The sequence below is a fragment of the Sitophilus oryzae genome, unplaced genomic scaffold (genome assembly GCF_002938485.1).
Source record: "Sitophilus oryzae breed Bouriz unplaced genomic scaffold, Soryzae_2.0 scaffold_1167_pilon_pilon, whole genome shotgun sequence".
Classification (NCBI taxonomy): domain Eukaryota; kingdom Metazoa; phylum Arthropoda; class Insecta; order Coleoptera; family Curculionidae; genus Sitophilus; species Sitophilus oryzae.
The window spans coordinates 2,496,636-2,524,609 of NW_022145801.1; the positions used below are offsets into that span (position 1 = coordinate 2,496,636).

Consider the following 27,974-nt stretch of genomic DNA (forward strand, 5'->3'; position numbering starts at 1 on the left):
CCCCTAGTAACTGGACCAGAATCATTCTGTTTTTCCAAGCGGACTTCAACTGTGGAACTATGGAAAGAATCTAAGGAAGACTCAATCTAAGACATCCAAGAAAAGTTCCTCAGAGCTTATGACCGAAAGGAAAATCAAAGGTTTCCTTGATTTAAGTAAAACAATCTTCGGATTGTCACAGGGTTTCAACAGGACACTGTCCTCAGCGAACACCTCAGTAGGCTGAAGCTGAAACAACAGCGAATGGAAGATTCTGTAGGGAAAATGGGAAACACCAGAATACCTTATCAGTGAGTGCGCCAAGACGACAACAATTCGATACCATGAGCTTTGGTGCATTTCGATGTCGAGATGAGGAGCTAGCTTACTCTCTGGAATAAATCTCAGATACTGGCTTTTTATTGTTAAAGCCAATTATAGGTATAACCAGTTAAAATTACAGTATAGCCAGTACCAGAATGTTTGAGGGTAAATCCGCGCCACATTGCCCTGAGATCTATTGTGTGTTCCCCTTTCTTGAGTTAGCAACAGTTATAACTCATATCATCTGATCTCAGGGCTTTGACAAAGTCAAAGAGTCATTGACAAAGTCTTTGAGATGTTTAGCTGGATATTAACTACGATAGCGAATTTTAGATGTAGATGTAATCAAAAACTATTTGTTCTATTTTCCCATGCTTTCTTTTTGGTGGTAACAACGCTTGGTTCTGGAATTGCCGGAATCCGATGAAACATACCTGAGTCTGAAGATAATAAGACATCTCATTTGGGTGAATAATATAATTTGCGCGTTAATAAAGTGTAAGTTTGGAAACTTGACATTTTAAAATGTTTACCTTGATCCGCCACTGGCGGTACCACAGGTACCACTAATTTACATCGGAAACGAGTTGAGGCGGTTAGCGCTTCTTTTTTTCGCCGGCTGCGGGCCAGGGTATATGTATGCATTCGCCAAAATGGAAACCTTGAATATTTAATATTTATAAAATCAACACTTTAATGCAGGTCTAATAAATTAGCCGCCTTTCTGGAATGCTGTTTACTTCGTTTCGTTTGTACATTAGCTTAATAACCATTGAAAATGTTATACAGGGCGACTTCTAAAAGACGGTACGCGTTCCAGCGGGCAGAAGATTACCGTTAGAGGTGCATGGTACTATTATTGCAGTCAAGCTAGTTTTATAACTATTTTTTTCGTTTCTAGAGGCAAGGACCGGACGGTACGGTACGGTTGGATGAACACTGCTGTAGTTCGACCAATCGTCACCTATGGAGCCCTAGTATGGTGGGAAGCGAGGGTATACTTAAATAGACCCAATAAAACCTCACAAAATACAATGATTGCGCAGATCGAACAGCTGGGCAAGGAACAAACAGCACCGAAGCTGCGCTGAAATAATTCTGGACAGCAGTCAATCCGGCAGGCTCATTGAGGGATCTACCACCACTAAGGGTACCCTAAATACGTTTTAATAAAATGACAGCCTCCCCATAAGAGCAATGAGATTTACGTCCCAGTATTGAAGGACAGAAAATGGAGTCGAATGGTTTCAAGACATAAGTTATCCTTGTTTAGTCAAACCTCCTACAACATAAGGATAGACTTATGTAGTAAATGCATTGAAATTCTATAGCCATCCCTCAATATCGGGACAGGAAATTAAGCGGTACCCTCCGTACAACCCTCCGTATACTTTATTAAAACGTATTTGGGGTACCCTTAGATTCAGGAAAGATCTGAACCCTAATTATTGGTAGTATTAATAATAAAAAAAAAAAACTAAAAATATTTTCGTTCAACGATTGTAGGGTTCGTCAATTAGCTTAAAGTAAAGGGATGTTTCTCAAAAGTAAAACCGCTAAAAAATTGGGTTTCAAATAGAAAATATCAAGATTATTTAAGTCGTAAGGAAAGTAAACATGACCACAAATAAAGAACACCAAACCAAAAAAAAATATATAGGTGGCTTAAAAATTACATCAAACAACATCAAAAAACCAATTTAACTGAATTAGAAAAAAAAAAACTTAACATTTTCAATTAAGAACATAGGTATATGAAACTATAACACAAAAAATATAAAACTTCAATACATTCAGCCATATTAGACTAAATAATAAGGCAACATATTTAAACTTCAATAATTGCTTATAAACATTATAGAAACTTCAAGTAGAGGTAAGGAGAAATGGCATCCGCTACTTATTAAAGAGATTTTTGATTTCGACAGTAAATTATCAAAGGTCTTTCGCACGTAACAAAATATATTTTTAATTATTATTACCGAGTCCAAAAAGTACCGAAAGGGCAGGGTTAATAATTTCACCGGGAGTCCGGTTCCTGAACCCTACACTGGTAAACTTTCTGCAGTACGTTTATGTATCCTCTCGTTGGAGAGAGAGAAATTACATTACATTCCTCTCTAGTATGAATATTCATTTTAGTTTTCATTTTGTTTGTATTCTCTATCATCCTCTCACTACTAAATAAATGCATTTAGCTGAGTATTACATTTTCAGAAAAAAATTGACGCACGATTAACATATATGGTGGTTAAAATTAAAGGTAGCCAGGATCACACGGACTCCATTCGTCTCTACTCTCTATAGAGTCATTATTCGTGCTTCTGGAACGTGAAAAATTCGATGCGCTCGTGCTTTGAGCGGCGGCACATACTGGCGCGCTTTGAACTTCCTACAGTTCCGTAAATTAATCGGACCAGTTTATTATCTCGTCAATGAGCGCGGTTACTTAGAAGGTACCGCGCCCGCAATTTTTCCTTCAATTTCACGGGTTAACTTTGACCCGTTACGTTTTTAGGACAAATTCGATAATAACTTTAATTCGCCATATTCACAATTTTTTTCTGTTTAAAGTTTTTTTCACGCATGTTACACACGTTTCACATCATATTAGCGACACTTTGTTCCTATCTCCTAATATATTGAGTAGTTTCTTACAATGAAGAATCGTCATAGACGTGCTTTTCGTTACCTCAAGTGCTTTCAACGCGGCTTGACTATCCGAAAATATACTTATTGTTTTCCCGGTGTATTGCTGTTCTACCAGCGGTTGCACATGTTTCAATAGCATATAGCTCAGCTTGGAAAATTGTGTGTTTTCCAAGACTGTGGTAAATCTCAGTCGTTGGACTGCTGCAGTAAAAAATTCCTGCGCCAGATCCTTTATCGTTTTGGATCCGTCCGTGTAGCAACACATTTCCGTATGTAATAAGCCGTTTCTCGGATTATCCCATTCGTCCCTATTCGAAAACAGAACTTTGTAGGTGCGTGTCAAGAGTTGGATTGATGGTGTGAGATCCGAGACCATTCTCAGAATCTCATCCGATTGTAGTTCGTCTTCTAGTCGGTTTTGTATGAATATGATTGTTCCTTGGCTCTCTCGTGCCATATTTAGAAACCTATATGTAGCCCATCTCGCCTTTCTTTCCAAAAGAATTTGATGAGGAGGTAGGTCGAGTAGAGTTTCCATAGCTTTTGACGGCGTTGAATGAAAGGCACCAGTCACCGCTAAGCATGCTTGTCGTTTATTAGGTAGCACAGGCATATAGAAAGCCTTCATCCAGGCCAGAATTTTAAAATACAAAGAAGCTTGCTAATGCTCGGCGGGAATAAAGTGCAGATTATAACAGGTTTTTTGACAGAACATACGGCTGTCAAGTACTATATGAACACACTCACCGGGAAGGAAGTCTTTGCCTTGAATTATCACAGAGTTTGCACTGTGATAAAGATCCAAAAGAAACAGCACATAATATGTCACTGCGAGGCTCTGGATCGGAAGCGACATTTTCTATTTAGAAGGAAAATAAGGCTAAAACCGGAAGAACTATGTTTCCAGGCTATCAAAGACCTGTACAAGTTGGTGCAGTGTACAAGGATAGGAGAGTGGATGCATATATAGAAGGGGGACAAACAAAATAGGCCTCACAGATTCGCAGGTAGGCCTAATTGGAGAAAAATGTATCTCTAGCGCTGCTTCCTTTTTTTAAAGGTTTTCTTGTTTAAAATATCTTAGCTGCATTCTTTAAAAACCTATAATTCAACAATGAACGGTTTGCAATTTTTTAAACTGATGCTAGTTACCTACAAACACAAAGCCTACAATGAACAGCCCTAAAGCGCCAAAAATAATAAAAATCGTTTACATTTCTTCGATGTTTAACAAGAGGAAGGATTCCGAGAATGCAGGCAATCTTTTAATAAACGCAAAACAAATGAAAATTAATAGTAAAATCCCTTTTGGTTATCATTCTCTCGCGACGACATCATAAAATCGCATACCGCGAATATTCGAACATCATCGGAGGCGCATCGGGCGCAGCGCTAACTGCGTTTTTATGCTCTCCTCCGCCTTCTAATTTGAATAGTGACCGGTAGGCGGCGCTGGGCGCGCCCGCTTAACGAGTTCGCCTTCGCTGCGGCTACCTAACACGCACCGCAGAGTAGTAAAAGATGCACTCCTTCAGATTCTTCATCTAAAAGAGGTTAAGTTAGGTTATTCGGTTTAATAAATTTTTAATTTACATATTTTATTATTTTTTTAGTTATTACAGTTAGTTTTTTTAACCATCTGCTGATGAATATTACTGAAACATGGTTAGCGAAACGCGCGTCAGTGTAAAGTAAAAGTGATGATACTTCGATGGCTTCACGGTCAATGGAACTGAATCTTTATCGTAAACTTTACTAAAGTAAGTTTAGTACTAAGAATAGGTTATTAGAAGCAGATTTGTTTTCTTAAATCATGCAAAGCCCATTCAGTTTATCGTAGTTTTAATGAGTTTAATTGTCACCGCACAGTAGTGCTAACATGGATGGCAGAAACGCGCGTCCAGTGTAAGAAGTAAAAGGTGATGATACTTCGGTAAGCACGAGATGTAAGGACTGGGCTTTATCATAAGTTTGAAATTTTAAAGATTAGGTTATTAGGAGCAGATATTTGGTTTCTTAAATCATGCAAAGCCCATTCAGTTTATCGTAGTTTTAAATGAGTTTTAATTATCTGCTGATGATGCTAACATGGATAGCGAAACGCGCGTCCAGTGTAAAAGTAAAAGTGTTTTGGTGAATTATGGTATTTAATGTTTTATTTTGCTGTACTTTTGCACAATGGAAATATTGCTTTCGTACTTGTTGCTCATTTAAGGGTATCGGATAGCTGTAATGTTCTACAAGCAGAGGTTTACTCTATAAAGGACCAGTTTTATACGAGGGAAAATCGCTGATAGATCAATAGGAGATATCGTGATATACTCTAACAGCTTGGACGCTTTAAGAAGGCGTCACCGTGCAATCACAGAACACACTAAAGAAGAACGCTAACTCCCATGCATTTTTTAGTTTGAAAACAGTTTCAAATTTGTAAAGAAATCTATAATCTGTATATTGAAGTGGCGCCATCTAGCCACCCAGGAAAGTAACAAAGGTGGCGGCAAATTTAAATAGATGCAATTTATTTTTAAGCAAGACGTATTGACTTGTTCGCCAGTTAGAGCCAATCAGATTTCTACAAAATAATGTGTAGTCATCTGATTGGTCCCAAGTTGGCAAACAAGTCAAATGGTAAAAAATAAATATATATAATTATATATAATATATTATATATAATTATATATATAATATATAATAAAAAAAAAGATAAATCAAAGCCCTTTAACTCAGACCTTACCTTAAATAATAATCAAACACAAAACAAAGTTCAAAAAAAATCAAAAATACAAAATCACGATTGTAAAATGAAGATTGCAAAAAAACACTGCGAAACAACCAGAAAACACCGAAACGCACATCTCCGTTCAATGGCAAAACACAACTGAAGAGGAAGGAGGAAGCCGGAAACGGAAAACTGATTTGACATACAGAACAATGACAGAACATAATTAATAGGCCTATTTAGGCAACTACAAAAACAATTTTGCACGCAATTCTTAGGCAACTATAAAAACTAAAATAAAAATACGCCATCTAGCGCCCCAGGAAATTACAAGGAAATTACTACCCCAAAAACAGATCGTTCAAGGTCGTATATCTCAGTTGACTGGCCCTGCGTGCAATCACTGAGATCGAAAACTGTGATGGACTGCCGAGAAGTGCTGTCCTGGCCTGGGGCAACCAAGAAGCGGAGAGACTCGCCAAAAAGGAGGCTAGGGGAGAGGTCGTGGCAGACGACCCACCACTTGTAAAGATCAACACACTGAAGGAAGCTATAGGAACTAACATCAAGGCCAAGCAACAAGAGACATGCAACACCGTTTTTACTGCGCTACAGCTCGAAGACTGTGGCCAGTGGTATATAGTAAAAAGACAAAATAACTACTAGAGCACAAAAAGAACCTAGTACGCATAATTGTAAATCTCGTCACTAGAAACTGCTCCATGGGGGCAAACCTTGTGAAATGGAAGATTTCCAACGATGACTACTGCAGAGAATGCGGAGAGGGAGAAGAAACAATAGAGCACCTGCTGTGCCACTATCCGGCACTGGAAAATCGATGCTTTAAAACAGTAGGGCATGGTTTTTTAGAGGGACTAAAGGAAGCAATAGAAGCCAACATCAGCGATAGCTGGAACTTTGCAAATAGCTGGAGAAAACGCAAAGAAAAAATGAGAGGAAGGTTTGGTACAATAATACAGGAGTATCGCAATGGGCCCAAGGGTGAGGGGAGCCTCCGAGTGAGGGGCCAAACAGGACCCCAAACCCCAGAAACCACTAAACGAAAATCTGAAACAACTGCTGGAGCATGTTTTAAATACCTATATGAAAAATTGTTCAGTCTCTCAGATGGAATACTGAAGGAAGGAATAGCATTAATAAATTAATGAAAAATATTACATTATTTTTTTTTTCAAGAAGACGCTTTAATTTTGAAGGCTCACGTGAACACGTTTGGGGAATCGCTCCTGTTATAGTTACAGTACGTCTATCCGTTCTGTAGCTACGGGGCAACCGTAAGGGGGAATATTCTCTCGTTGTTTCTCGTAAAAAATTAGACGACGCACAGTGGCTCCCCTTAATTAGCTGCGCGGTCATAACTGTTATTTATAATAATAATATAGCTTGAGTGCATCTTTTTTAATAGAAATTGATAACAAATGCTAAATAAATGTATATAAAAAACTTAATGTAATATGTATAAAAAAAATTGGGCCCATGTGATTTGCATTTTAAGTTCTAACTATTCGGAAAGGTATACAGATTATGTTTGCACATATGTACATGTTTTTTCATATCGAAGAGGTCAAATTTATTTTAAATGTTGAAAAAATGTTGAAAAAGAGACAGTTTCATTTTATAAATACAATTTTATTGTCAATTGATATACAGTGTGTCCACGAAATAAGTTGACACGAAGAGGAAAAAATAAGTTTTATTTTAAGACAAAAAGTCAATCTTTAACCACCCGGTATAAGATCAGGCGGCAATTCGCGGCAACCAGTGGCAATTAATTTATATGCAATATACTTTAAGCAAAAAGTATTTTCATGCCGTTTAAGAGGATTTGAAAGGGAAAGTAGTTAAAAGTCTTAAAGAGTGACAGGCAAAAATGTAAAAATACTATTTTTGTTACCTTCAAAAAAATTGCCATAAACTAATATTACTTAGGTTTAATTAAGTGCAAAAAAGAAAAATCAGTTCTTTTTACCTTCTTTTCGAACGTCCATTACAGAAAAGGCAACAGCTTTTATCAATTTTAATAAAATAAGTAATTAATTGGCGTTATCTGAAAACTGTCAATGTGTCAAAAATGTCATCTTGATACCAGTAGCAAAAATGTGACATTTCTAATAAAAAAAAGCGCTACACTAGGCTTACTTGATTTTGTTATTTATTATGTATCGTTTACAGGGGAATATAAGAAAGGTATTAGCAACAGTTTCATGCAAACATTTTAAAATTAATATTTCTAAGTAATGACCTATCTGGGAACCACTGTGCGACGGGACGCGTCGTCTAATTTTCAATCAATAAAAATTCGACAAATTTGCAGAAGTAGCCAATGAAATGAATGGGCAAAGTGGCGGAGTGTATTGCTGTATATTTAAATATTTTTTGTCCGCATTCCTTTCATAGACACAGATCCAGTTATACTTGCTATATATATATATATAGAGTCGCTAATTATACTATTATTACTCTGGAGTCCAAAGGAGTTTGGTCGCCTGTCAACGCTTGCTCGGTTTTAACGAACCCGCGCATCGTATGGCTAAATCCGCACCCGCCGATCCATTGTTCTTCGGGGGATATCGTTCTTGCCAAAACAAAAAGAAGATCGGTCGGTCGGCTTGACCAAAAGACGGTCGTAAATTTGGATCTTTATCGGTCAGAGATGGCTTAAGCCGTAGTTTTACAGCCACCTCTAAGGCCTATTAAGTTTGTCTCTCTTTATGTTTGTACCTAGTTTCTATTCTTGTCCTTAATCAACTTCTGCACCAACTTGTGCACATAGGGGCTTAAGGGTGCTAAACTCTCTCAAATCCTGAACATTAGCCCTCCAGACCGAACTAGCCTAAACAACAAATAGTTGAACATTATTGATACTCAGACAAAAACCAAAAATAAAAAATACTTTTCTGATTTGATCTGTAAAAATTGTATAATTTTTAGTTCCGACTCAGTAGCGAATGCGAAATTAACGGAAGCGAAATTCGCAAAACCAGGCGTAGCAGGCTTGCAACCATAACTGGGGCTTTAGCCCCCAGATCTAATAACCTAACTTCGCCCATGCTAGCAGTGCGGGTCCTTGATAGGATGGGAGCATAATTCCTCCGATTGTAGCATTGCTTTCCCCAAATAGAAAAGTGTCGCTTGCAATACAGCAGTGACATATTATGTGTTCTGCTATTTCATCGCATAGTTTGCAGCAAATACTTTCTGGATAGAGGTTGTGCTTGTTCAGGTAGTTTTGTCTTGTCACATGTCTTGTCAAGAGACCTCTTGTAATTCGCACTTTAGTCCTGCTGAGCACTAGCAGTTCCTTTGCGGTTTTAGAACAGAGCTGCAAGCTCACAGAAAACGTACTTCTTTACGTCTTTTTTTGGTATTTAAATCACCCAGGTATTCTACCAAGTTCATCCAGGTATTCCCACTAGATTCTTGATGATACCTATGAGTATGACTTCATGAGCGCTTTCTAACCGGAAGCTCTTCTATTGTTTCTCTCGCGCACTGTAGAATGGCGAAGATTTTTGTCTGGCATACGGTTGGGTATTTCCCCAAAGATAAAGACTAAACTTACCCTTGGTCTTTCACCAAATAATCCAGCTTCTGTATACCAGGTTAGTCCGTCTTGAAAGAATATTGTATCTGTCCACATTCCTCGATCTATTTCATTCACCTCGACTGGTTTATGGTAATGAAGTAATGATGACCAATATTCGATACGATTAGGCACTTGAAAAAGAAGAACACAAAACAATTCTATTCTAAATTTATGTTATGTTTAGATAAAATAATCTACTGAATAATCTCATATTCCGGTCCTGCCTATGGTCAACCGAGATTGTTGTCTCCCAAAGCGAGGACGGTCCAAATGGTTGGGATTTTTCATTCAGCTGTCACAGAAAAAGAATGCGAACGTGTCGCTAAAAATGCCAACTATTAAGTAGAAATACTGTTCGCTGGAGAAAACGGAACTGATAAAATCTGGTAGTCTTGGGGTTTGCACTGCGCTGCATCGATGGTATTTCGTTATTTAACAGTAGGATAATTCTACGTGGATTCTAGGTGGATTCGTTAATTAACAGTAGAGTAATTCTACGCAAACGTCACCAAAATAGTCGCATTTATAGTTTAAACATGATTGTTCAATAATTCTCGAAAAGAACCCCGTGATTTCATGATATTTTGACGACGTTTCGTGCACTACGAAACCCCATCATCAATGAATCAAATCAAAAAGTCGTTCGATTTAAATGATATTTGGTATATCGATAGATTGGACCAAGGCCAACTTGACCGTGTACGACACGTGTCTCTGCGACAGTTAGTTTTGACGTAAGAAACGTCAAAAGTTGATGTCGTCCGATCGCGACCAAATTTGGTGGGTAGGTTATGTGAGCGATGGTGCACACGATCCCACCCTGCAAGTTGGATCCAACGTTTCGTTTACGTCTTCATCAGGGTGGGACTAAACATTTGATATTGAAGAAAAATGTGGGTTGATATCGGCATAATTGGGGATGGGCTACAGGATGACGCCCTCGACGTTTCGAACCGATCGATGCCTCTAAATAGACGAAATCAGGAATTTTCTTAATTATGGGTTGATTGGAACCAATCTCGGCACGTGGATAGAGGCACCCGATTGGAGTCCCCAGACTGACAGACGAACAGACAGACAGACGGAAGTAATTCACTTCAAATATGCGCACATATTGCACACACATTTTTTTTATTTTTTTTTTTATAAAAAATACATACAACCCTAAATTTTCACCCTTCTACTATCAACTCCTATTTTTAATAGCGATATTAGTAATTCAATAATTTTCAGCCCCGTGAATAAAAATGACTCTTGTCCCATAAAAAATATTTATATGTCAAAACGTTTGCCGGGTCAGCTCGTTATATCATGGTATTTTAAGAATGGATATTTCATATGAAATTCAAGGAACCAAATATACCTCCTATACACGTTTGAAAGACTACTTTCGTGTTAAATTATATTTTCATATATTTCTTGAATTTTTAGTAGAGTAGTATTATAGTTAGTATGTTAACTACGAAACTGGTTTATTAATACCCGAACACGAAGATAAATAAGAAGTAAAATCAACAAATTAACCACTTTTTATTTAGTCGTATAATGTATGTTATAAATTACAATTTTTTTGTAAATTAATTATTAATATGTATGAAATCAAGATCGTTAATAAACAGAAAAAAATATCAGTAAAATATTAAATTTATTACCCATCGGTGTGAAAACAAAATATACAAAATCAATATCTGTTTAGCATATTTAAATCATAAAACTTATTTAATGAGATACTCCCATGTATCGTTCGATCGTTAGTAAATAGTATAATGTGCACAAATGAAAATTCCAGAAAAAGATTCAATTATACAAGAATTAATTATAATTAATTATATAATTTAACACTACCAGATTCCTTTTCGAGTCCAACCTATTATTTTGTAATAACAAGTAATAATTTTAGACTTTTTGATATATATATATAAGTGTCCCCAGCTCCGGAAAGCTTGTTTGGTTTGGTTCTTGTTTATTTCTTGTTTAGCAGCTTGTTTATTTCTTGCAAATGCAAAAGGATATATCAGAAAGCCTGTGGATGCAGAAAGAAGGATTATAAGCACGAATTGTAATGGTACCTGTAATAACTCGCCAGCTCCGTTATAACGCCGGGTCCAAATCCAAACCAAACCAAACCAAGGCGACAAAAAGTAAACACGAGTTTAAGACAAAAACAAGACAAACTTGCGACAAAAAATGGGGAATTCTGACAAGACAAACTTGAGACAAATTGTCCACGCCGGCGCCGCAAGGACAAAAGTATAACAAAGTCAAAAGTTTAGTTGTTGGGAATGAGTTTTATTAACCATGTGTGATTTCACTGGTCTCCTACTGTTGGCAGCACACGCCATCCACTATGCGCCGACAACTTGTCGTAAAATGTACGAACAAAACATAGACACTTTGATCTTCACCGACTCGAGACTGGACATTGAAAAGTATCCGAATTTTGAAACAAAACAAAAATGAGGCAAAAATGTCGTAAAAAAATACTGAGGGTGCCATTTAAAAATCAAAAATTGTAGTTATTTCCGGTGAAACAGAAAGTGACCAAAAACAATTGAATACTGCAATCAATTCTAATTTATGTCATATACTAACATACCAAATCTCGTTTTTTTATCTGAAGAAATAAAAAAGTTATACGGGTGAGCCACTTTTGAGACGCACCCGGTATACCGTGGTATTGCGCTACTTCAAGCGATATCACTGTTTCGGTGTCGATTTGCGATGTTGAGGTCGCGATAGCCAGTGTTAATTTTCCATAAAAATGATCCCAACAGCATTTTCAATACTAAAACTTTAAAATACATCAAAATTTTAAGGGGTCTGTCTTTCGTACCGGTGAGTGTATAAACCTCTGGATTCAATAAAATCATATCGCGAATATATTATGAATCAGTCTGATATACTCTAAAAATACATTTTTACGGTTATTACACTACCAGTTTCTCCCGATGCGATGGTCGGTTAACAAACACGAAATTGTGTACGTATCTTATTTTCCGTTTTTAATTAAAGATTTCGTAGGGGAACGGGTACCATCCCGGCCCGCGGCGGTGTAAAACGACCAATTTAAATCGGACGTCTGGGTTCGCGGAACGCGTATAAAATCGGTTTTACGAGCCCCGGCTCGGATTTAAATTGGCGCGGGCCATGTTGTCGGGCCCGAGATGTCGTTAACGACTTGCAGTCCTCGTCGCTTTTACTGGCATATGGCCGCGTGTGGAAGTACCTTTAATTATTTCAATTTAAGAATTTATGTTATGGCAATTATTTTTTATGACAATTTGGCAAAAGGATTATTTGAAGAACAGACTTACTAATGCATTTCCACTTCTCCAACTCGTAGTGGATTACATACCAAGAATTTAAAACTTTGAGAAACACCTCACTGTAGTATTGAGTAATAAAACGGATTGGAAGGAAGAAACGTTTGCTCAGCGTGTAAAAGACCATACCATAACGTGGTATACCTACTGATGCTTCCAAAACCAAAACAGGGACAGGGATAGACTAAATACTCCTAATCAATGGGCGCCTACCCCAGCATCCTTCAGGCAGAAATGTACGCTACTGAAAGATGCATACAATTTATCTTAGATAGGAACTATCGAAAACAGGAAATAGCCAACTTATCCGATAGTCAAGCAGCATTAAACGCGATAAACTCAGTAACCATCAATTTGAAGTTGGTCAAAGAATGCCTAGAGAAACTCAACAAATTAGGCAAAGAAAATAAAGTCCTCCTATTCTGGGTGCCTGCTCACCAAGAGACAGAAGGCAATGAAAAAGCAAATGATCTAGCTAGAAAAGGAGCGAACACTCCACTAACTGGACCAGAACCGTTCTGTTTTCCAAGCGGGAGCCAACTGAAAGCGGAACTGAAGAATCTGGAAGACTCCATCCGTAACCTGGAATGGATGTTCTTCAACGGTCTAAGACACTCGAAAAAGTTCCTCAGAACTTACGACCGAGAAAAATCAAAGATTTTCCTTGATTTAAGTAAAATCAATCTTCGGATTGTCACGGGGTTTCTAACAGGACACTGTCTCCTCAACGAACACCTCAGTAGGCTGAAGCTGAGAAACAACGGCGAATGCAGATTGTGTGTGAAATGGGGAAACACTAGAACACCTTATCAATGAGTGCGCCGAGACGACGACCGTTCGTGCCATGAGCTTTGGTACGGCTGATGTCGAGGATGGAGAGCTGGCCTCTGTGGAGTCGTCTCAGATACTGGCTTTTTGTTAAAGCCCTGAGACTGTATGATGAGTTATAACTCGTTATAACTCAAGAAAGTGGAACACACAATAGATCTGTAAAGGTCGCGGTGATTAACTCCCCCACACATTCTATATTCTTCATTCTACTAAATCCATTTTATCCATTTTTTAAGATTTTCAACGAAAGGTGGCATTACAAACTACATACACAGAGTTACAATATTATGTCAGAAACTACGTTCTAAATTCATTTTATCCCATTCAGAATTAAATGGCGAAAATCCATGTGTGTTCATTGGCTGTATGTTAACAGAAGTACGACCTTTTGTGCTGTGGACATATTGCTGTTTGTTTGTCATTGTCAAATGAGAAGAGTGTTTTTATTACTACAACCTCTCTATGTCCTTTTTGTGCTGCTGTGGATATATTGCTGTTTGTTTGTCATTGAAACAGATAAATTAGTGTTTTTTTTGTACTTACTAACTTCTCTATTTTTCTGAATAATACACTTATAAAATGATGAATGGAACAACGACTGAGTGACCATGTAGTTGGGGATACGGATCTTGGTAGCAGAAAATACAAGAGAAATTTCACGATCTGAAGAACAACCAGATTTTTTCAATTTTTTCAGATATCGAAACTTATCTTAGATAGGAACTATCGGAAGTGAAATAGCCATCTTATCGATAGTCAACCAACATTAAAAGCAGACCAGCTCATTAACAATCAATTCAGAAAGTTGGATAAAGAATGTAAATCTAGAGAAGCTGAACAAATTAGGCAAAGATAATAAAGTCCGCCTATTCTAGGTGCCAGCCCAATAGAAGGAATGAAAACCGCAAAGATCTAGCTAGAAAGAAACTGGACCAGGACCGTTCTGCTTCCCAAATAGAAAGGAATTTAAAGGGAACTCAAGAACTGGAAGAGTCCATCCGTAACCTGGAATGGGAATCGTTCAACAAATCCTATAAAGAGCTTTTTGGGTAAATGTGTTTACATCATTGTATTTGGGAGGTTATAGCTACAAATATAAAATATCTCGGATTAAAAATAACTAACGATGGAAAACTCGACGAGGGTATAAAAGATCAGACAATGCAAGGCAGAAGGGAAGCAATATCTATGTTGAAATGGTGTACTGTGGGTTCAAAGGAATCTCTAAAGCTAATAAGAAGAACATATATAATACGGTAATAGAAAGCAGCCATAATAACACGGAAGCGAAAAGTATGGCAGTTGAAAAGCAGAACAGAGAATTGCTATTAGCGACCGAAATAGATTACTGGAGGAGATCTGCTGGAAAATCGAAAGAGAACAAACCAACAATAGAGTAAAGGAGATTATGGGAACCCAGAACACACAACATTGGACGACGTAAGAACAAAATAACTCCATATGGTTTGGTCATATGCAACGAATGCCGGATCACAGAATACCAAAACAAATTTTACTGTGGACGCTTTCGAGGCAGAAATAAAAAGGGAAGGCCGCGACGAAGCTGGAAGGAGGTGTGGATAAAGAACTAGAAAATAAGGAAATACCACAGTGATCTCTGGCTAAATAGACAAAGAGTGGAGGTTAGGTGTCGGAAAACGTCGTAGAACGTACTCTGAACCGACTTATGGTATATATAGCTAATAAAAATTTAGAAAAATAAAATTGACGGCTGCTGGAAAACGGAACATCCAAGTTAAGATTGAACAGCACCATCTTTATGTATATAGTGAAAAAAAGTGACAATGATGATGTTGCATTTACATAAATATTTTAAAATACCTCTTCAAATTAAATCGGGAAAAAGATGTGCCGAGAAAAGTTGTGTCAGTGGTGTTAAATCTTAACTTAAAAAACAACTATTTTGATTCAAAGATTTTCTTCTAGTGGTGAAAAACCCAGAATACTTTTCAAGAAATGAACCTGCCACAAAGCTACAGACATTATTATAAATATTTCGAAAGTATTCGCAATTTCTTAATTATCAACACGTCATTTTACAGGACATAAAATTGCGAAGCTTTTTTTGCCTGAATTTCGAACATCCTGTATAAGTAACATCGAATTTACAATAAAGTTCGACTTGCTGATCTTTCATGAGAATATTTCTCTGAACTAAAATTAATCATTGATTTTAAACAATATAATTAAATGTTTTTGTTTTTATGGCGCTTATGATGTATTAAGAGGCTATCTCCACCACCTTACTGTGTGCTAAATACACTCTTTCATATAGAAGGCTTTTACAGAATTTTGTGACAAAACTCACACATAGTGATGATAAAATGCAAGACAAAGACCAAGACTCCCTTGGCCTTGGTCTGGCAGGGTTTAGGCTTGGTCTAGATTTTTAGTAAAGGCACTTTTTACATAGAACACTTTATATAAATAGTATTTCTAGTAATTTTATGCAAATTAAACTTAAAAGAATTAGAATTATTAGAATATTTTTAACTCACGATAATTTTTATTTTTCAATATATTATATTGAATCAGCATTTCTTTTTTTAAAACTTTATGCAATTGTCGAGCAAATTGGGGACAGCAATTGGATAGTAGCAAAATCGAGATTAACAAACTATTTTTGGAGTTTTAATAAACAAAAACATCCAATATATACATCCGATATAATTTTGTTGTTAATCCATTTTGGTTCAAATAAAAAATTCAAATTTAAATTCAATGTGCTGTCGCCCTCTTAAACATTTCCTTTTTGTTTTAAAACGCTTTCTCTGCAATCTACTTAATAACAAGAAAATAAAACGTATGTGCATCAAACGTTATCGCACAAAAATCCAGTAAAAGCTTTCTTAGCAGAAATCTCACAATAACAGTTAAATATCTCTTACTCTCGAATAACGTAATCAGTTACTTTGTTAAATGCATTATGTAGTGTACTGTTATAGTTGGCTTATTAATATTAATCATTAAAATACTGCAATCAGCTAAATAATACCGAAATGATTTTATTTAATTAATTATATAATACATTTATATATAAACAAGGATTTTAGTTAGGTCAAACAACCTATACCGTATATGAATTATCGTTTACTATTGACATTTATGTATAAACTATGTAGTAGCATCGATTCATATTTTAAGGAATTGATAATTTATTATTTTAAAGCACAAATAAAGCGATAACTACTAGATCAATAATATTAAATTGTATTTAAAACTGTAATAATGCTACAATTTTAACTGCAGTGATACGTGAGACTCGCCACAAAAAGCAAGACCAAAACCAAGACCAAGGCTACCATTTTATCTGCAAGGCCAAGACTGCAAGACCATGAAGAGTCTCACTCATCACTACAGTTAATTATTGACTGTTCATATTTTGATATAATAAACTGAATTTCAGTAAAAATAGAGATACGAGCTATTGTGTTTTAAGCGTTGATAGATAGTATCAAATATGGTTATAACGTTCGACGTATCGTTATAACAACGAACGTTCTAGGCTACAACAATAATAAATACCTGTTAATTCGTCTGATCCAACATCTCTGGTCACCAGAGCCGCAACAGTTTGAATGGCAGGACAACCCCAAGCGCACACGTGAAGAGCTGAAGATAGCCCATGTAGCTTTTCCTGAGACCATGAAAAACCAGCTCTGGCCAACCACCAGACGCACAGGCACACCCACCTGAAACAAAATAATAAAATTAGTTTTCAATATTAATAACTGAATAACTACAAATAATGACATTAGTTTTTTTTTTAAGTTGACCTATCTGTTAGAGACTCGCTAAATCGGTAGGCAATGGCTTCATCCAAATAATGATTTGGCTAAAGACCATGGTTAGAAATCCGCGCAAAGTTCGTTCAGATTAGCTGTGGCAGTTGTGTCCGGAATTGTGGCCTAGGAAGTGTGATCTTTTTCTTATAGATTAAATTCTTTTCTATAATTTTCAAAAAACTGAAAAACTTGGGGCCTGAACCTTATGGATATCTCTCTTAGTCAATGGCTTATAATCTCTTAGTACCTACGAAGGGATGCATATCTATATCTATATCTATATCGCATGATATAGAATGTGTTCTGCCAATTCTTGTGATTAAGCGAATCTAAACATGGCTTCGCTATGTTAATCCTATTAACTTACAAGACTTATTCAGATTGCAATGCCCAATTAGTAAACCCACTACTGTTTTGACAGTGTTCTCGTTTTTGCTTATCAAATTTTGGTGTGTTCTACTGTGAATTGTTTAGCCTGCTTCTGTTCTGGTAAATTTTTCCACTATTCTAGAGAGTTTTTGGCCACATCCTATATAAGAAGTTGTATTTTCTTAAACGTTACGTATTTTTTCTTAAAATTGTTACGGAATATCTTCTATCCAACCACCATAATATCCATTTTGCTTAATAAATCATATATTTCCACAGCAGAGATAATATAACACTACAAAGATTCAACTACAAAATCTTTATAGAAATTCATCTGCATACTGTGGTAGGTACTCTAGATTCTCCAAAAATTGTTTATTAAACTTTTATCTTTCTTATAAAAAATTACAAAATAAATATTAATGAAACATGACTATATTATGGTTATTTAATGCTCACTAAAAAATCTAAAATATAAAATAAATATCTCTGATTCAGCTTCAGAAACCTTTTTTATAAATATGGACACCTGCTGTTTGTGATTAAAGGACCACTTACCCTCGGCCCCAAACCACATTTTTTTACTGTTTTATTGGGTATAATAAATTCAACTGTTATTGACAATCCCAACAAAATGCATAGTAATCTCTTCTAAATACAATAAATTACTACAGTTGAGGGTTGGAACCTTTGGTGTTACACAGCAAAATAAAAACACTAAATCACCACACTAGTTTATAATCATCTGCTGATGATGCTAACATGGTTAGCGAAACGCGCGTCCAGTGTAAAAGTAAAAGTGTTTTGGTGTATTGTGGTGATTTAGTGTTTTTATTTTACAATAAATTACATCTAAAAACCGATATATAGGGTTTGGTTTGGTTTTTATGGTGTCCGAAATTCGAGGGTGACCAATGAAATCTTAAAAATCTAAGACATCTAAGAGATATCATGTTGAATAAAATGAGAGTTTGAAAATGAAGTCCGAATAGTTTACAGAAAAAATAAAATCTATACTACTATCACAGATAACATATCTGTGCTAATATATAAAATCCTTAAGTGACTGACTCACTGATTAATCACGATCCTGCTCAAACCACTCAACGTAAGAAGCTCAATTTTGGCATACAGGTTGATTCTAGGGTGTAGAGGTTCGATAAGAAGGGATTTTTTAAAATTCCAGTTCCAAGGGGGTGAAACCACCACTCAGATATTACAATATTTTTTATTTAAAAAACGGTCAAGTTTCCGAAAAAACGCTTCAACACGTACTCGTATATTTTATTTTTTTACATATTTTAAGATTTTTTAAAAATATATACAGGGTGTTTCAAAAATCTGGTCACTGATTAATTACGATCCTGCTTAAAGCGCTTGACGTAAAAAACTGATTTTTGGAAAACGGATTGACTTTAGGGTGTAGAGGTGCAATAAGAAGGGATTTTTCGAAATTCGAATTCTAAGGGGGTGAAACCACCCCTCAAATATTAGAATATTTTTTTATTTAAAAACCGGTGAGTTTTTCGGAAAAAACTCTTAAACACGTATATTTTATTTTGTTGTTTTACATATTTTAAGATTTTCAAAATTTATGCAGGTGTTTCATAAAAGTATGACCATTGAGTAATCACCTAAAATCTATAAGTAATCTGATTCTGCTTAAACTGCTTGACGTTTAAAGCTGATTTTTAGCAAACAGATTGACTGTAGGGGTGCAGAGGTTCGATAGGAGGGTTTCTCGTCTCAAATTCAAGAGGGTGAAAACGCCCCTCAAATATTACAATATTTGTTATAAAAAAACTGTTAGTCTTTCAGGAAAAGCAGCGTTTTATAATTTATTTTGTTTTACATATTTTGGAAATTTTTAAAAATCGTACCGAGGTGTTCCAGTTTGTATGTTAATAATGGAAATTCTTGCTTTTGCTATCATCATCATTACAAATGATTAATTCGGCCGCGAACGAAGTCCCGCGGGTACACTAGTATTCTATAATTTCGTTTTATTTTTCCTTGTTTATGTGAAGAGATATTTTAAAATAATTTGATTTCGATTGGTTTTGTTTCGCGATGCTGAGTTTGTCATATCTGGTCAATACCAACTGGAAGTGCCTTTAAAATTAGTTTAGTTTAAATCATTTGCTGATGATGCTAACATGATTTAATTTTTCTGTATACAGCATTCAAGATTCAAAATTCAGAATGGGGAAAATTTGAAATTGAAGTCCTTCTAAAGAAATTTTCACTTTCGTCATAAGGAACCTCTGTAAAAATTTCAAACTCCAGGATAATTTTAACCTCAGAATTTCGAAAATAGCTTCATTACGGCACATAAAGGGATCTCTGTGGAAAATTTGATACTGCTAGGACATATTTTATTTATTTTTTTATACCATCTACCCCTCATTGCACCCCTTGGGAAGTAGTAGTAATACGAATAGTTGCTTTTCAACACTTCTACCCTGGACCTTCAATTGGAAGAATAAAATAATAAATATTCCTGACTGCTACTTTTTGAAATGCCACCCTGTATGAATTAAGTGCTCCTTAACAATATGCCAGTATTCAATCTCTAAAAATGTATACAATTTAGTAAATATTTTCCTCCATTACTTTCTCGGTAAATATTTTTGCTCTGTTGCAAAAATTAGCGAAAGCTAATACGCCCGACGTGTATTTTCAACAAAACCGCTAGCGCCAACGCGTTTATTGACATTAGAATAAATGCGACTTTACGATGCGATAAAATGGCGCAATGTAACAGTTGTTAAAGTAATAAAACAACATATATCTTTTTAACTTTTGGGCGCCCGCCCAATTCCTTTATTGCCGCGGAATATTATCGTTTAATACTTTTCGACTAATTTCATATATAACAACGCGTTCCCAGTAATACTAACGGCATGTTTTATTTAGTAATGTTTCACCGTTAAACAGAGTCGTTTATGTGAAATAATGCTTAAGACGTTTAATGTGGTGTGACACAAGAATGAGCTATAAATATTTGTAGTGCCATGGAATTTATTTATTTGCGTATTGAAATAATATTTTGGTTGTATAGGCAATTGCATTCTCCGCCGGTGCTGCCATCATCCGGAGAATATCCTAAACACTCGATATATACACAGGTTTAAATTGCGAGTATGCGAAAATTTTTATTGTTGAGTATTCTAAAGTGTTAAGCCCATGCTCCATTTCGCTACTTCACTTCGTTTCCTTCCTCGTGTCCCTTCGTCCAAAATCATATATTTACTATGGGAAATGTGGTTTACATGGAGCTAATGATATTCCTTCCTCCTTCGTCAAAACGCTACTTCGTCCGTTGCTTCCTCGAAGCAACTCCCACCATTACTGTCGGTTTGGAGGAAGAAGCGAGGAATTATCACGAACACAAAAAAATATTAAAATATATAAAATATATAAATCGATCTTGGATTTCATTCGTAGTTGATTTCTTGATTTGGCAGTACGTCTGTACAGGGTGTCCCATTTTCGTGTGTTTTACAGGGTTTCTCGTTTATGAGTCGAGATACAAAGATGCGGTTTTCACATTACGCTGTTACTTTTTATGAAACTAAAGATGCTACATACAGATATGTCCTAGCTCTCTTACTTCCTAAAATACAGAGCGAATCTGAAATTATTGCATTTTTCGATCCTTTTTGTATCATAACTTATCGAAAAGGTGAAAACGGTCTCTCGTACAGTTTTTCACGTAGAATGCAATGACGTAACTATTTCTTCGTTGGAATCTGTCTTTTTTTAAATTGACTAAAACTTATATGTTTTTTTAAATACGATATTTTGTATATTATTTTATTTTCCTTGTTACGAGCTTTCTAAAATACTTATTTTACAGATACACCAATAAAGTTACTATCAATAAAGTTCGTATACCATCTCGTCGTAGATAAGTGCATCTCGAATATGGTAGAAGGGCCATACTAAACACATACTAAAAACTGGAGTAGCTGTAAAATATCGACATCACACGATAGGTAAATAATGGATTTTAGTACTGCAGAAAAATAATGTCAAAGGTACTGATTTAAAAAAAATTAAGATTAAAGTTAATTAATCAACCTGTGAGGTATAAAATTTGGTAAGTGTTATTATTAATAAAATAATTTGTTTTATTTATGTTGTTTTATTTATTCCTGCGGAATATTACAAATTTGTATTTGTACATAAGTTATATTGATAAATATAATCTCATAAATGCGGGAAGTTTCATAAAGCTTGAAAGTAAGAAATATTTCTTTTTTATATTTTTTGGTATGTGGTGTCTTGTTTTTGTTTGTTTTGTATTAACCCATACCGTTTTTTATTAAATAAAATAACTCGATTACATTTTTTCAGTTTTATACAGTTTTTCTCACAATATTTTGAAGTTACTTGTCAGTCAAATTTTAAATACATATATTAATTTCCTGCTATGAGTTCCAGTTGTACCAATATTTCTGTAAAATAAAATAAACTACTTTGAAATTAAAATGACAGACACATCTATCACTGTCAAGGATCTTCTCGTTGGACAGACTATAGTAACATAAACGCACCCTGATAATTTATTAATTCGCAACAATGAAAGTAGAACTGGTAGATACTTTTAAATCAATTATTCTTTAGAGATTGGACATGAACAGTTCTGCTGTTGGATAAAATTTTGTATGGCACGTGTTATTACATATAAGTTACTTGAGAAAATTAGCCCTTTTAAACTAACATTTCCCAGATAACACATTAGTACCATAAATAACTATTATTAAATTTATAATTGATACTGACTCCTAATTATGTTTACGCACCGAAGACTAATTAAATTATTTCAAATTAGAACTTTAAGACCTTATTTATGGTTTAACAAACGAGAGGAGAAAGGAACAATACTAATCTTTGTCTAGATCGAAATAAGTTTTATGATCCTTAAAGGCACGAACGGAGACGGACGGATACAGACGGCTATAAAAACGGTAATAAAGCCGAGATTTTGCACGTTATACGAGCATAAACATAAATTTCAATAAAATATCAATCATATATCTCGGCTTCTGACGGCGCTACTTTTTTGTTTAAGTTTAAGGATTAATAACTTGTTTTTAATAAAACCAGTGAAAATTTTTTATTGAAATTATAGTCTATTTTTGATATTAGGAATACAGATAATAAGTAGAATACTTACTGGGAACTATCCTGTCTCATTAAATGCAAGACCAAGACCAACATCGCTGTGGTCTTGGCCTTGCAGGGTCCGGTATTGGTCTTGGTATTGCTACAAGGCTCTTGCAAAATAGATTCTTGGTTTTAGATTTAGATTTAATTTATTTAGTTTAATACTACATTTCGATTTATTACTTATTTTTATTTTATTTAACAATTGGTTAGAGGTTCACACGTGGTTGCACTTAAGAGTCTGAAACTGCAGGATATCTCCTCCTTGTTGACGAAAACGTATAACAAACAGTGAATAAACACTTTCGAAATTGAGAAGAAATTTACTATTGCATAATCCTGCCGACTGCGCCAATGAAAGAATCGTATTACATAAATGTGTTTTTTTCAAATATATATTTAGCCTGTAACGTTTTTAGTTCGTTACATGTCTTTTTTATATATAATATATGATGTCTGGCCTATCATCACCGGATTCCCTCTCGTTCAGGCCGGATAGTTTATTTGACGCGTAATTTTGCGTTCCCCTGAGTCATCAACCTGTTATCGTTCGACCTAGCCCTGTTATTGCTCTGAGGGAGGCTACGCTGTCGACATCGCTTCTGTCAACTGTCTCCGTACTTAACCTCACTTTGTTTTGACGCTCTGTTGTATCCCAGCTTTTGGAAACGGTGATTATTTAAGTCTTGCTGTATAATTTGAATGAGCTGCTATTTCGAGGCTACAGGTAAAGATGAGTTATTACCTTTTATAGATTCGATATTATTATTGAATATTTTTAGGGTAGAGTTACGGATGTCCCAACTTGTATTTGTGTTTGCTGGCACGTTGGCGTCCCTTTTCTTTTGTCCTCCAGAATGTCACATGGAAGAAAGGACATGTTGTTTTTATTATTTGAGTCCTCAGGTATTTCGAGGTAGGTTTATTTGTTTATTAGACCTTGTTTTGGTTTAAACAAGAGTTTCATATTTTAGGGTCCAAGATACGGACTGTGTCCAAGGTACGGACTATTTCCAAGGTACCGGACTGCGTCAAGGTTACGGACTGTGTCAGATGCAGACTGTGTCAAGGTACGGACTATTTCCAAGTGCCACAGCGTGGATGTAGCAGGTCCCATGCTGCTTCGTTCCCAGCTGTAAAGCTAGTTAGTTACGGCTGTATCAATTTATGGTGTCTCATGCTGGCCTTGGTTTGTGTTGCATGGCTGAGTACAGGGTGCAGAGACCACCTCCACGCTGCTACTGTTTGAAGCAAGATTACATAAAGAACAGCTAAGTGTAGATTTACGTTTTAGTTTTTTATGTTTAGATTTTTCTATATTTTCCAGTCTTAAACAGTAAGGTACATTTTTAAATAATATCATTACAGACTATATTTAGTGGTTAGATTAAGAACATTTATGTCGATGCGAAGTAGTTACAATGTGATTTAGATTTTAGGTTTCATTATATTACGCCTTGTAATGGTATTGCTTTCTATAGATATTATTATTGCGCTATGTAACAGATGAATAACGAGACATAGATTCACGAGTCACAGGTTGAAACACATCAGATTTAACTTACCACATAAAATTTAACAATTTAAATAAAGTAATGCTACTTTCTTATATTTTCTATAACGTTACGTATTGTATTTTTTCGTAGTCTTTTCATAGAACATATTTTAATATTATTTACATACATGAACACTCAACAAATAACCACTATAATAATTATTAAAATTATACAATGCTATTTACCATCAAATTCATCATGAATAGAAATGTGAGTATTGGGTTTTAAGTATTATACAACTGTGTTTTTCTTTTCATGTACGGCTGGCGCCCAATATCTATATATCTTTTGTTAATTATTACTGATTAATTTTCTCTCTAGTGAAATACCTTATTTACGACTGCTCTCCGATGAAAAGCTGCCGTTCGCAGTGGTAGTTGTTTAAAAAACGCTACAAGCCCCAAAACAGTGGATGGTTAATAAATCTTTGGAATGGTGGAAAACATCACCAGGATAGAGGCTAGATCAAACAGTTTCATAGTAGAACACTCGCTAAAATATAGAGCAGATCTGACAACACAATGATGGGACCTACAGACACGTTCAGATGCACATTAATCCAGAAAAAATAACTGCTGTACAATGCATATCACTAGAATACTTAATAATAGACAAATGTGGGTCTTTTGCACTAGGTACTCTCAAATTATTAGACTTCTTGAAAGGGAAACCAATGAAAACTTTGAATCAACCCACACAAAATAATTTGCTGCATACGATTGTCTTCTCAATATTTCTTTATGGGTAAAGTCCTGGACCATCAAAGCATCGGAAGGCGCATAATGAACCCAGCTTTGAAATGTGGTGCTACAGACGTATGCTGAGAATATACCGACAGCTAGAACTAATCTATCAATTACTTTGGACACACATTATCGAAGACCCTTATAACTTAACATGGAAAAAATTAGTATAACTGGTGATGTCCAAGGAGGAAAAGATGTAGAGGTTTGGTTTTCCCAAGATGGATCCGACCAAGTAAGATAAACAACGGATCTACCTACACTTTGGAGCTATCCATCCAAGCTGAGAACAGACTAGCCTGGAAGATATTATAAAAACAAAAGTATTGTCATAGAAATACGACCCTCCAGCTATGAGAACGATTGGAGAGAGATTATATTTGTTTATTACCCTTGTATTATTGCGGCTCAGGTGATGTTCTCATGTTTGCCATTCATTGCACTTCCCCGAGACCAATCTGAACCTACGCCATTGGCGCTAACTTACAGTAAAAGGTCCGATTTATTGCCGCCTCGCTAGATCAGGATATATCGGCGGCTTGTAAACCACCTTTATTAAGGCGGTAATTGCCCGGCCAACAAACGCGAAGGGTTATTGACACATTCCTCAAACGAAATCCGCTCGGAGGTGTACGGTAAATTACCGCCAATTAATCGCACAACTTTCCAGGCCAGAGGTGGTGGCCGTACGTCTCATAATGAAGTTATCGGCGTTGTCGCTTTTAAAGAGGTTGTCTCGTTTTGGAAATAAACATTTGCCATTTTTTTCATATAGGTATAGCGGCGGTACGGGAAATACATTATTTCGATGTTGCAATGTCATAATAAGTATGTCATTTTGAGATATTTGCTGTGATACTGGCGCGGGCGTTGGGCAGACCAAATGAGACAAAACTAACGTTAGTTCCACGATACCTAAATTATTCGATGCGAATCAAAACTTCTAGAGAAATGTTCGAAATATTTTCTGCAACTTGTGTCAAGATGTTCCCGTTTTCAGCAGCCACTGTTTCTAAATGTGAAAACAAAATACCAAACTAAAATAGTCTATGTCTGTATGCTCTTCTATATATATATATATTGACTTACGCACCATTAAAATTTGGTGCGATTCTAATCCTCTATACCTCAACCTATCAAAAGTAAAGTTTTGTAATATAAAAATTATATACAACCTTTTGTATATGCTTACCACTATTGACGTCGTGGACTCTGTGAAATTCTTAGGACTTGTGTAGACAGCTCCTTAGTAGGACTTTTCATCGAAGCTCTATCAAAGAAACTAAGCGCTGCGCCTGTTTTTGCGCCAAGATCATTTCTGGAACTTAACTTATCAGCCTCTAGCACTTAGCCTATTATGCCTTTTTGAGTCACATCTTCGTTATGCCCTTCCATTCTGGGGTACTTGCTGCGCAACAAGATTTGATCAATTTCAGACTTCAAAGAGAGCAGTTCGATATTTATTGGTACTGAACAGTAGAACTCACTGCCAAATTTCTTTAAAAATTTCAAAATACTGACTCTTCCTTCTTTATTCATTTTGAATCTGTTTGCTTAATCCGCAAGCACATATTATTATCATATATTCCCACTTGGGAATGCAGGACACGATCTCTTTCCTGCCAACGAGCTCAGAGACTAGTTAATGGTTTAATACTGTACAATGCCAAAAATGTGCAATCATCTGCCCTTGAATATCAAGTCCTTTCATTCTTTCCCGCATTTCGCAAAGCTCTGAAATCATGCTTACTGGAGAGAGCCTATATGCGGTAAACGACTATTTTGTTGATGTTTAATCATGAACAATTTGGAATTTAAAATTTGATCATCACACACTGGTCAAAGGTCAAGTATTTAATATTTTATAACTCTTAAAATTATATCTATTTACAATCTTCCTATTGTAAAATTTTATGTATACGCCTTTTTTGTGTTCTGTAATTGTCCACGCATGTATGTTCTACTTGTAATTTTAATGACTTAAATTCTTTTGAATTTTATGATTTGTATTGTGTATTTTTTGTTGTTTGTATATTTTTTTGTGCTTTTTTTTTGTTTTAAGTGTTTTGTCGATGAAGGTGGTAAGTAGTAGTAGTATTAAATGCAACAGCTGCAGAACAAAATCTAAACAATAAAGTAAGGTTATGTTCTCATATTTGACAGAATATCAAATAAATTATGGAAACTTTTCAGGCACAAAACGGGTACGAAATCTGTAAATGTGAGACACATCTGTTTCTTAAAAATTTCGAAAAATTTGTGGCACTAAGATCTTTATTGTTATAGCTTATATAGCGAAACCATATTTTGGTAAAATGTTTCTAAACAAAAAGCGATTTCTGTTACGAAACATACGTATCAAAAATGTGACGAAACTGTTTCGCAATGTTTCTCAGCAGAGATTTTGTTTCGATTTTGTGTCTAAAAATGCTATGAATAACCAAAAAAATGTTGTAAATTTAATTTGTTTATATGAAAAAGTAAGCTTCGTTTATGTATATGAATCATTTCAAAAATTTATTCTGACACTCCCTGTATAACCTCGTTTAAACATTGCATCGACGTGATGTATAACTTCCATTACAGCCAATCAATTTGATAATCCTATATATGGAAACGTGAGCGTCTTTAAGGCCTTTAATTAAATCTGTTTAATATTTCATAAAAAAAATATGAGACGGAGTGGCCGAATGCATTATATGTGATTCACCGGAAACTCACTTCATCGTTGCAATGGCTAATTTAGAGTTAAAGCAAAATTAATGAGTGTTATTTAGGATTCGTGAAAGTGACTCTTGTTAATTCAGTTTAAATTAGTTGGATTTCGAGTTCTGATTTCACGAGTTCATTAATACCAATTTTAAAAAAAGATATTTTAAGATTTAAGATT

General features: G+C 35.5%; 2 protein-coding genes across 4 annotated transcripts in view; one reads left to right on the forward strand and one right to left on the reverse strand.

Moving 5' to 3' along the window:
• Positions 1 to 27,974, forward strand: part of LOC115888616 (uncharacterized protein CG7065-like) — a 135,457-nt gene that overhangs the window by 65,105 nt on the left and 42,378 nt on the right. The window lies entirely within an intron of this gene.
• LOC115888633 (frizzled-4-like) overlaps positions 1 to 27,974 on the reverse strand; it is a 205,562-nt gene that overhangs the window by 9,139 nt on the left and 168,449 nt on the right. Inside the window, exon 4 of the mRNA XM_030908413.1 lies at positions 16,985 to 17,151. Within this exon, the coding sequence (XP_030764273.1) occupies positions 16,985 to 17,151 (167 nt within the window). The remainder of the gene's footprint in view (positions 1 to 16,984; positions 17,152 to 27,974) is intronic.